The sequence below is a fragment of the Salmo trutta genome, chromosome 23 (assembly GCF_901001165.1).
Source record: "Salmo trutta chromosome 23, fSalTru1.1, whole genome shotgun sequence".
Classification (NCBI taxonomy): Eukaryota; Metazoa; Chordata; class Actinopteri; order Salmoniformes; family Salmonidae; genus Salmo; species Salmo trutta.
In genome coordinates, this window is record NC_042979.1 from 30,635,937 (window position 1) to 30,648,260 (window position 12,324).

General features: G+C 42.7%; 1 protein-coding gene across 1 annotated transcript in view; it reads right to left on the reverse strand.

Annotated features, from left to right (window-relative positions):
• The window catches only part of LOC115159783 (electrogenic sodium bicarbonate cotransporter 4-like), a 57,829-nt gene that overhangs the window by 13,845 nt on the left and 31,660 nt on the right, over positions 1-12,324 (reverse strand). Inside the window, exons 8-14 of the mRNA XM_029709831.1 lie at positions 11,842-11,897; positions 3,909-4,066; positions 3,733-3,820; positions 3,334-3,488; positions 2,608-2,733; positions 1,389-1,563; positions 1,109-1,242 (exon numbers count right to left, since the gene is read on the reverse strand). Of these exons, the coding sequence (XP_029565691.1) occupies positions 1,109-1,242; positions 1,389-1,563; positions 2,608-2,733; positions 3,334-3,488; positions 3,733-3,820; positions 3,909-4,066; positions 11,842-11,897 (892 nt within the window). The remainder of the gene's footprint in view (positions 1-1,108; positions 1,243-1,388; positions 1,564-2,607; positions 2,734-3,333; positions 3,489-3,732; positions 3,821-3,908; positions 4,067-11,841; positions 11,898-12,324) is intronic.

Here is a 12,324-nt window from a genome sequence, read left to right on the forward strand (position 1 = left end):
TACCTCTGAGGGTTTAGAGCTTGAGGTAGTCACCTCATTCAAGTACTTGGGAGTATGGCAAGATGGTACACTGTCCTTCTCTCAGCACATATCAAAGCTGCAGGCTAAAGTTAAATCTAGACTTGGTTTGCTCTATCGTAATCGCTCCTCTTTCACCTCAGCTGCCAAACTAATCCTGATTCAGATGACCATCCTACCCATGCTAGATTACGGAGACATCATTTATAGATCGGCAGGTAAGGGTGCTCTCGAGCGGCGAGATGTTCTTTACCATTCGGCCATCAGATTTGCCACCAATGCTCCTTATAGGACACATCACTGCACTCTATACTCCTCTGTAAACTGGTCATCTCTGTATACCTGTAGCAAGACCCACTGGTTGATGCTTATTTATAAAACCCGTCTGAGATATCTACTGTAGCCTTCATCCTCCAAATACAACACCTGTTCTGCCAGTCACATTCTGTTAAAGGTCCCGAAAGCACACACATCCCTGGGTCGCTCTTCTTTTCAGTTCGCTGCAGCTAGCGACTGGAACGAGCTGCAACAAACACTCAAACTAAACAGTTTTATCTCAATCTCTTCATTCAAAGACTCAATCATGGAAACTCTTACTGACAGTTGTGGCTGCTTTGTATGACGTATTGTTGTCTCTACCTTCTTGCCCTTGTGCTGTTGTCTGTGCCCAATAATGTTTGTACCATGTTTTGTGCTGCTACCATGTTGTGTTGCTACCATGTTGTTGTTATGTTGTGTTGCTACCATGCTGTGTTGTCATGTGTTGCTGCCTTGCTATGTTGTTGTCTTAGGTCTCTCTTTATGTAGTGTTGTGTTGTCTCTCTTGTTGTGATGTGTGTTTTGTCCTATTTTTATATTGTATTTATTTCACATTTTTAATCCCAGGCCCCCGTCCCCAGAGGAGAACTTTTGCCTTTGGTAGGCCGTCATTGGAAATAAGAGTTTGTTCTTAACTGACTTTCCTAGTTAATAAAGGTTAAATAAAATAAATAAATAAAAGTGCTTGAAACAAGTATCTGACAGATACTGTGTGTGTGTGTGTGTGTGTGTGTGTGTGTGTGCGCGCACGCCCGCATGGCTCACGGCTCACTTGCAGAACTCGTAGAGCAGTTTCTCAAAGATGAGGATGGGTCCAGTGGAACTGAGGATGATGAGAGGTTGACCTCCTAACAGACAGAACACTGTACCTGCTAACGCTGTACCTAGGAAACTCTCCATCACACCCTGGCACAGAGAGCGAGAGTGAGGGGGGTTTGGGGCAGAAAGGGGGAAGGGGAGAGAGAGAGAGAGTTAGGAGTTGAGACAGATGTTTGCGTAGGAGTTAAGACAGGTGTGTGTGTGTTTTGGTGTGTATGTGTGTGTTCGTGTACTTGGTAGTTGTCTGTGGCGTCCCCCAGCAGGCCTCCGAAGGTGATGGCATTGGTGATGCAGCCCAGGTAGATGAACAGCACAGCAGAGATGGACTGGATGTGGAATCCCTGGGAGAAATCACTAAGGATCCACGGAACCTTCCTCTTAATGTCCAGCCACAGGCCTCCACAGAACCTGGGGAACGCACACAGAGGTGACTCCATCCACTCTCATTGACTCTGAAAGCAGCCTGAAAGCAGGCTGGAGTCCCCTTGAGGGATAGCATAATGAAGGATAAATAAGTTGTATGAAAGGTAGGGTCAGCAAAATGGCGTTGCCACAAGCAGCACCGCTGCTGTTGTTATAAAAGCACTGGTGTAAGTGGACGCACGTGGCATTTTGGCAACTTAACAAATAAAAACGTTATATCAGAGTTGTGCCTGTTCACACACGTATCTGCCCTCTCATTGGCTAGAATGGCCCCACCTGATCTCATCTCTTGTCTGCCTTCCATCTTTGTGTACATGTATTTCCATTGTTAGAGCGGTCACTCAACCATTTTGTCAAAATAATTGATAAACTTGCCCCGACTGACTTCCTAAATGTCATTTTGTTTTTGTCGGGGGCCCGTTAGCTGTCGGGGGCAGTACGCGCAGCACATAGTCTGCATATAGACTGATCTACGTCATATCGCTGACTCTACCTTTACATTGAAATGAGTCAAAATCCACAAAATCGGGAGTAATGCACCACAAAGCTCCTCTTCCAACACTCCCAGTTCTTCCAGTTCTCCCATCGCTCCCAGTTCTCCCAGTTCTCCCAGTTCTCCCAGTTCTCCCATCGCTCCCAGTTCTCCCATCGCTCCCAGTTCTCCCAGTTCTCTCAGTTCTCCCAGTTCTCCCAGTTCTCCCATCGCTCCCAGTTCTCCCAGTTCTCCCAGTTCTCCCAGTTCTCCCATCGCTCCCAGTTCTCCCAGTTCTCTCAGTTCTCCCAGTTCTCCCAGCTCTCCCAGTTCTCCCAGTTCTCCCAGTTCTCCCATCGCTCCCAGTTCTCCCATCGCTCCCAGTTCTCCCAGTTCTCTCAGTTCTCCCAGTTCTCCCAGTTCTCCCAGCTCTCCCATCGCTCCCAGTTCTCCCAGTTCTCCCAGTTCTCCCAGTTCTCCCAGTTTTCCCAGTTATCTCAGGTCTCCCAGTTCTCCCAGTTCTCTCAGTTCTCCCAGTTCTCCCAGTTCTCCCATACCTGCCAGTGAATTGCAGTTCCTCTCCCAGCTCGTGGGGGGCTGGCATCTCCTCGTCCTCTCCTCCTCCTGCCCCCCCGACCATCCCGTTTACCTGGCCCAGCTCGTTCAGGTTCAGCACAGACTTCCTGTTGGGGGTTGGAGGGGGGAGGTGGAGGGGTAGCAAGTTTTAGTTGTGGTGGGAGGGGAACGGGGAAGAGATCCCTGACCTAGTCCAAACACAATCACTTCTCCTTCTTCCACTTCCTTCCCTCCCCTCCTTCACTTCCTCTCCTGTTCTGACTGACTAACTAACTAACTAACTAACTAACTAACTAACTAACTAACTAACTAACTAACTAACTAACTGACTGCCTAACTAACTCCTTATCTGACTCTAACTGCCTAACTAACTGCCTAACTAACTGCCTAACTGCCTAACTGCCTAACTGCCTAACTAACTAACTAACTAACTAACTAACTAACTAACTAACTAACTAACTAACTAACTAACTAACTGCCAGACTGCCTAACTGCCTAACTGCCTAACTGCCTAACTAACTAACTAACTAACTAACTAACTAACTAACTAACTAACTAACTAACTAACTAACTAACTGATTGCCTAATTGCTTAACTAACTAACCAACTAACTAACTAACTGCTTAACTGACTGCCTAACTGCTTAACTTACTCACTAACTACACTGAACAAATGAATAGATCTGATAGGTGGTTCATCCTCTGTACCTCATGTCGGCAGAGGGGACTTTCTTGGGGGGCTCGATGCGTATTTTGGGGTCCCACTCTCCTGGTGGCAGAACGATGACCTCATCCAGAAACTCATCAATCCCAGCGATCAGGTCATCACGGTCCCGGGCTTTATATGCCACATCACTAAACAACTGACAAGACAGCACACCACACAGTTCCACACAGCATATGATGTTATGAGTGTGTGTGTGTGTGTTAATGAAGAGGTCAGAGTTGAACTGCAGAGCCCTGGCTGTAAGATATTGATTGAGTGTGTGAGGTAATGTATCCACTGAATATCTTGAGGTTATGAAAAACCCCATGAATCTAAACACTCTTATTTATGGCTCAGCTTAATTAACTTTTAAGCACACAAAAAGATTTGGTCATTCTTACGTCATCCACCATGAGTGTAGCAATGGCTCGACCAATCTCGTTGTAGGACTTGCCTTTGCCATGAGGACCAAGCAAGACAAACAGAAACCTGCCAGAAGACAAGGGGTTAACACACCTGTAGAGCAGCAGGACACACAGACGCATGCTCGCACTCATGCACGCACAAGCACACACACCTGGTAGGTACGGGGACCTCGGTCAGGCCTCCCAGTGTGGTAGCTTGGGCCAGACGTACGAACGCTACAAATGGTTTGTCCAGGAAGTCCACTTCTCCAATCAAAACATTAGACGCCTCTGCATCACGAGGAATCTTCTTCATGAACTTGTTCTTCAGCTAGAGTGGAGAGAAAGCAGGATGGTCGAGAAATAGAGAGAGAGAGAGAGAATGGAGAGAAAGCGGGATGGTAGAGAAAGAGAGAGAGAGAATGGATAGAAAGAGGTGGCTGAGGATCAATAACTATTTATTTAGAGATCAAATAGAGAGCAGAATTCAGAATAATTATAAGGCATCTTGGCATTGTAATTAAACCTAATGAAGGCTATTGTAGCCAACATGCTGTTATAGGGCTAAAGTAAAGCAGCACTTACAATGTAAAGGCATTTCTTTACTGTCCTTTCACACAGCATTGCAGCTGAAGTTATGTCATCATTATATCAGTGTCGATATCTAATCGATAGCTGATCACTCACCGCATGTGATGCCTAGGACACGATGCAAGTACACACACTCCAATGGTACTGTAGCTCATTATTGCAACACACACCCACACACACAATCTCCATTGGCGACTCAATACTTCTGCATACTTCACTCATACAAAATCACACAACCCTGCTGAAAAAAACAGCATGGTCTATGCTGGTCCATGCTGGTCAGAGCTGGTCGGATGCTGGTCAAGCTGGTCGAGCTGGTCTGACAAGTATAGCCTAACTGGTTCTGCTGGCCGACCAGCATGGTTTAGCTGGTTATGTTGGCAGATGAGCCTTCATTGTGTTATCGCTGGTGACCAACCTTCGTTGTGTTTTGGACACTGGAGACTGGCTTACAAAGTTATGTTTAATTCCTATTGGAATCCAGCCAGAGTGGATTCCCACAATCTACATTCAGAATAATGGCCGTGGTTTTGCAGACCAGGAGTGGTGGAAAAAGTACCCAACTGTCAGTTGAGTAAAAGTTGACCTTTGAGAAATAAAAAATAAAAATAAAGACACCTTAATAGAAAATAACTCCAGTAAAAGTGAAATTCCCCCAGTAAAATAATACTTGAGTAAAAGTCTAAAAGTATTTGCTTTTAAATATACTTAAGTATCGAAAGTAAATGTCAATGCTAAAATATACTTACTGTAAGTATCATAAGTAAAAGTATAAATCCTTTCACATTCCTTATATTAACAAACCAGACAGTACGGTTTCCAAGTTTTTTTTATTTAGGAATTGCGAGGGCACACTCCAACACTCAATTTACAAGCAAAACATTTGTGTTTAGTGAGTCTTCCAGATCAGAGGCAGTAGGGATGACCAGAGATGTTCTCTTGATATGTTTGTGAATTGGACCATCTTCCTGTCCTGCTAAGCATTCAAAGTACTTTTGGGTGTCAGGGGAAATGTATGGAGTAAAAAGTAAATTATTTTCTATAGGAATGTAGTGAAGAAAAAGTAAAAATTGTCAAAAATATAAATATTAAAGTAAGGCAACAGATACCCCCCAAAACTACTTAAGTAGTACTTTAAAGTATTTTTACTGAACTACATCACACCACCGCAGACCAGCAATATCCGGATTAATTGGGAGTCTACCTCACTTGGGATTTGAACTACTGACGTAGCACACATCCCTGCAGCCCCCGCAAGGCGTGTCTTTATTTTTATTTTTGTTTGTATTATTTGTGAGCCATAACTTTTATTACTTTGATTCCATTATTGGAGTCCTCCAGGTTGATGCATTAATATGCACCGAAAGGTATTGATACCACTAGGTGGATCCAACAGATCTGTTTGTTGGTGGCCTTTACACTGGTGATCGTTACCTCACTTCCTCATTCTATTGAGATAACTTTTCCTGAAACCAACCAACTTTCTCTTCTCTCATAATAGGTTTGTAATACATAACTATACAAAATATACCTTGAAATAGTAAGATAACATATTTTGCTAACACTTTTATGGACTGTGTGATGTTTAAGGTACATTTTTGTTGTTGTTTTTATCGAACCTAGAAAATGCTAAGTCTCCCCATTGTAAGTAATGAAGTCACGCTAGGTGGAAAGGATTTAACATGGAGGTGAACCTAACAAAATGGCGTTGCGGACTTTTCAAAGTTAAAGATGACTTTGTAATATTAAACGAAGGCTCAGATTTATATACTTATATGTTGCACTATTGAATACTTGTGGTTGATGTTTTAGTAATTTAGATTTTTACCTAATTAATGGTTAGAAAGCTCACTAGCTAGCATAGCCTTATGCTAATTATTAGTTTAGCCCTAGCTATATGCTTAGATGTTTATGTATTTTACTGTTAGTTGTAGCACGGCTAGTGGGGGTCATTGTGGTTGATTGTGTAGCATTGGATAACATGTTTACACTACTATAATGGGAAATCTGTTGAGATGTGTTGGACAAATGCACATACAATTTGATGGTTTTACCTGCTAGATATCATACATGGCTATAAGTGAATAGCCTTTTTTTGGAACAGATACTAGCTAACTATTTGAATAGCAATAGTTACGTATATGTACTGTTAAAGAGACTGAACATAGGACATGTGAATGTATATTTTTTTATGTATATATTTTCTATTGATAATGAGAACTGTGAATTTATATTTTTCTACAAAACAATTGTACTGAACCAGATAATTGACCTTTGACACTTATGGAAAAAATGTGTTTATTAAACTCATTGGAAGTACTTTTTCTGAAACCAGCCAACTTGCTGTTTTACAGGCAACATAATATATGTTTTTCTGGTCTCAATCCTGGGCCCGTTAACAAACACGTCATAAGCCACTTATTACAGGAAATTAGCTTTAAAACTGCAAAGATATCTCAATCTCATTGCAAAATGTGTAGGATAGCATGAAATTAGCTCTAAAACAGTCATTTTTTCAATCTGCTAGATGGGACAAAAAAATTGGGGTCCGGAGGGTTGGGGTCCGGAGGTTGGGTCCCCCAGACAAAACAGGGTTGTGCATGGCTTGTATGCAAGGCACACTTGATCTACTGGTGGGCAAACACTTTTGTGTTGATCTAGTACACAATTGGAAAGGTCTTTGTCATTGAACAGCATCACTTTCACTCTATCCTGATGGTACTTTAGTCACATATACATTGCCAGCACTGTCCATCCCTCACCAAAATGCTCGGAACCCAACATGGCTAGTTGCTTTTCAGCATGTGGACTTGTTTTGGAGGAAGAAGCATTCAAGCAAGCAAGGGGTGGCCTTTTTGATGCTGGACATTACTTGTAGGTAGCAACATTGGATATTTATATTGATTATTGGTGTTATTGTTATAATGTGTAGTTATTGCTATAATATTAGTTACATATTGAGTTCAGCTAGTGTAGCTAGTAGCTTAGCCTAAAGAAAGGGACAGAGTGGAAACATAAGGCACATTATAATGTGAACAAAATGTTAAGATTAAAATATATTATAGAACACTATGCATCTGACATGTAGAATATGAGATCCTGTCTGCTCTGTTTATGACATTTGTTTCTGTCACGGAAAATGTATAACTATCGCCGGAGAAACTTGAATCAGAGATGCTAGTCTACCAAGAGACTCAACTAGTGATTACATTAATTCCTGTAATGCGCACATGCTTGAGGAAGTATTCAGGCAGAAGTCAAGGGAAAATTGTCACGTTCTAAGCTACAGGGAGTAATCGCATTTTGAGTGAAAGTTGGATCTTCTTTTTCTATCGACTACTTTCCATTATATGTCAAGTTTCATAAGCGATATAAAAAAAATTCAATAGCATAACCAGTTTGATATGTATTTTATTGGAAACATGTTGTTATGATCATGTTATCTGTCTTAGGGCTGGCTAATGCTACCACACAGTCATTGATGATACCCTGCACATATTGAATCATTTTACTTCAGGAATGCTCGAATGAAACCTCTCTCCTGGATGAAACAATTGATCAGTCACTCTCCCCCATCCTCACCTACAGGTACTCCTGTCGGGCTGAGTAAGTGCTGTATAGCCTATTTGAGGCAATATAAAGAAATGCTGAACATGCTGAAAATCTATTGCGGTCCCACAGGGACCCTGTTTATAGTGTCTGTAGGCTATCCAGGGCTTAAAATGTTTTATCTAGACATAATTACTAGACATTTGCACAAAGTATTCAGACCCCTTCACTTTATCCACATTTTGTTACGTTACAGCCTTATTCTAAATTTGATTAAATAAATAAAAAATCCTCAATCAACACACAATACCCCATAATGACAAAGCAAAAACAGGTTTTTAGTAATTTTTGCAAATGTATACAAAATAAAAAACAGATACCTTATTTAAATAAGTATTCAGACCCTTTGCTATGAGACTCGAAATTTAGCTCAGGTGCAGCCTGTTTCCATTGATCATCCTTGAGATGTTTCTAAAACTTGACTTGAGTCCACTTGTGGTAAATTCAATTGATTGGACATGATTTGGAAAGGCACACACCTGTCTATATAAGGTCCCGCAGTTGACGGTGCATGTCACAGCAAAAACCAAGCCATGAGGACGAAGGAATTATCCATAGAGCTCCGAGACAGGACTGTGTCATGGCACAGATCTGGGGAAGGGTACCAAAACAAATTATGCAGCATTGAAGGTCCCCAAGAACACAGTGGCCTCCACCATTCTTAAATGGAATACGTTTGCAACCACCAAGACTCTTTCTAGAGCTGGCCGCCCGGACAAACTGAGCAATCAGGGGGAGAAGGGCCTTGGTCAGGCAGGTGACCAAGAACCCGATGGTCACTCTGACAGAGCTCCAGAGTTCCTCTGTGGAGATGGGAGAACCTTCCAGAAGGACAACCATCTCTGCAGCACTCCACCAATCAGGCCTTTATGTTAGAGTGGCCAGATGGGAGCCACTCCTCAGTAAAATGCACATGACAGCCACCTTGGAGTTTGCGAAAATGCACCTAAAGGACTCTCAAACCATAAGAAACAAGATTCTCTGGTCTGATGAAACCAAGATTGAACTCTTTGGCCTGAATGCCAAGCGTCACGTCTGGAGGAACCCAGGCACCACTCATCACATGGCCAATACATTCCTACGGTGAAGCATGGTGGTGGCAGCATCATGCTGTGGGGATTTTTTTCAGCAGCAGGGACTGGGAGACTAGTCAGGATCGAGGGAAAGATAAATTGAGCAAAGTACAGAGAAATCCTTGATGAAAATCTGCTACAGAGTGCTCAGGACCTCAGACTGGGGCATAGGTTCACCTTCCTACAGGACAAGACAATGCAGGAATGGCTTCGGGACAAGTCTCTTAATGTCCTTAAGTGGCCCAGCCAGCACCCGGATTTGAACCCGATCTCTGGAGAGGCCTGAAAATAGCTGTGCAGCGACGCTCCCCATCCAACCTGACAGAGCTTGAGAGGATCTGCAGAGAAGAATGGGTGAAACTCCCCAAATACAGGTGTGCCAAGCTTGTAGCGTCATCAAATCAAATTTTGTTGGTCACATACACATGGTTAGCAGATGTTATTGCAAGTGTAGCGAAATGCTTTTGCTTCTAGTTCCAACAGTGCAGCAATATCTAACATGTAATCTAACAATTCCACAACTACCTATAAGTATGTGCCCGGCCCGCCACAGGAGTCGCTAGAGCATGATGGGACAAGGACATCCCGGCCAGCCAAACCCTCCCCTAACCCGGATGACACTGGGACAATTGTGCACCGCCCCATGGGTCTCCCGGTTGCAGCCGGCTGTGACAGAGCCTGGACTCGAACCAGGATCTCTAGTGGCACAGCTAGCACAGCAGTGCCTTAGACCACTGCACCACTCGGGAGGCCCCACAAGAACTACCTAATACACACACATCTAAGTAAAGGAATGGAATAAGAATATATACATATAAATATATGGATGAGGATTGACAGAGTGGCATAGGCAAGATGCAATAGATGGTATAAAATACAGTATATACATATGAGATGAGTAATGCAAGATATGTAAACATTATTAAAGTGACTAGTGATCCATTTATTAAAGTGGCCAATGATTTGAGTCTGTATGTAGGCAGCAGCCTCTCTGTGTTAGTGATGGCTGTTTAACAGTCTTATGGCCTTGAGATACAAGCTGTTTTCAGTCTCCTGTACTGACCTCGCCTTCTGGATGGTACCGGGGTGAACAAGCAGTGGCTTGGGTGGTTGTTGTACTATTTAATCAATTTTAGAATAAGGCTGTAAAGTAACAAAATGTGGAAAGCTAATATAATCTGTTAGTTGGATTTATTGCACCTTTTACTGAAATGGTTGTTCCAGTTTAGAAGGTTTAGGTCTCATGTATTCATCTTTCTAACCCTGGCAGTCATTCTGAATACAGATTGTGGGTGGATAAAAGTTACAATTTTTGGATGTTCCCAGTCAGGCTGGATTCCAATAGGAATTAGACATCACTTTGCACTCCAGCATAATGTGACTTGATTCTGGTTTTGCGGGTGATCAGCATATGATTCCAAAACACAACACAGGCTAGTTAGTCACAAGCAAAAACACAACAAAGCCTGGTCACCAGCAAAAACACAACGAAGGCTGGTCACCAGCAAAAACACAACAAAGGCTGGTCACCAGCAAAAACACAACAAAGGCTGGTCACCAGCAAAAACACAACAAAGGCTGGTCACCAGCAAAAACACAATGAAGGCTGGTCACCAGCAAAAACAACACAAAGGCTGGTCACCAGCAAAAACAACACAAAGGCTGGTCACCAGCAAAAACACAACAAAGGCTGGTCACCAGCAAAAACACAACAAAGGCTGGTCACCAGCAAAAACACACCAAAGGCTGGTCACCAGCAAAAACACAACGAAGGCTGGTCACCAGCAAAAACACAACAAAGGCTGGTCACCAGCAAAAACACAAAGGCTGGTCACAAGCAAAAACATAAAGGCTGGTCACCAGCAAAAACACAACAAAGGCTGGTCACCAGCAAAAACACAACGAAGGCTGGTCACCAGTTTATGCTGGCCTGTGCTGTTTTTTCTTTCAACAGGGAAGCTCAAATCTCAGTGCAGTAAACATGCCTCACTCCTACCCCCCAGTAGCACGTGGGAGTGGAGTGGTTGGTGCTTAGGTCAAAATCACCTAATCTTTTAATGCTGCTTTCAGAGTCAACTCATTTTCTGCCTCTCACCCCCTCTCGCTCTACCTCCCCCCCTCTCTCTTTCTACCTCCCCCTCTACTCCTCTTTCTATATATATATATAGTAGGGAGAACAAGTATTTGATACACTGCCGATTTTGCAGGTTTTCATACTTACAAAGCATGTAGAGGTCTGTAATTTTTATCATAGGTACACTTTAACTGTGAGAGACGGAATCTAAAACAAAAATCCAGAAAATCACATTGTATGATTTTTAAGTAATTCGTTTGTATTTTAAAACCAGGCTGTCAAGGCTCCTACATGTACAACAGTTTGATATTAGAATGTGGATATGAGTTTGTGTGAGTGTGTGGCGGGCAGTTGAAAGTGATCAGTGGGTAACCAATTAAAGTAGATCCACACACACCATCTCCATCCACAGCTAAACAATAATACCTAAATCTGCCATTTGGCACACCTCGAAAGGAAAGGCAAGTGACTCACATGAGAACAATAATAATCTTTATCCTGCTCAGTGCCTCTCTCTCTTCTCTCTCTTCTCTCTCTCTTCTCTTTCTCTCACACTCACTCTATTATTTCTAACGGGTGGATGGACCCAATCAATTAAGCCAAGACAAACAACAGGAGCTTAGGGTTGTGCAATGTAATGACATTCCCATCATCATCATCATTCACACACAGACATACACACAGACATGGTAGTGCACGCGCGCGCACACACACACCAGGCTGCACAGGCACACACAGAATAGTGATGTTGGTTGTTACCTGGTCTGTGCTTGGCGTGTCTGAAATATCGTTCATACTTCGGCTTTGCGCATGATCTGAAACATATCAAAAACACGTGTATCAAAAAAACACACACACCAATTAGTACTCCACACAAATTCACCTCAAGTCAGCAATCTTCTCTGTCTTCTCTGTGTGTGTACAGTTTAGAGTTTGTTTAGTGTGTGTTTAATTTTTACATTGAGTAGAAGAGGCACTACCCACATGAACAATTATAACATGATATAAATACTGTGGTATTATTATATTTATATACTATAGTATACACTGTAGTGATTTTGCCTTCTTTACTGTAGTAATTATTCACTGTAGTGTTTTTGCACAAAAAACTGTACAGCATATGGACAGTATATTGCATACAGACTAGCCTGGCTGACGCGACCCACGTGACTCACGACGCAGGGACAGCTCTGACTACACTGGTCTGAAAAGGAGAACGTATGCAATATTCTCGCAGAAATT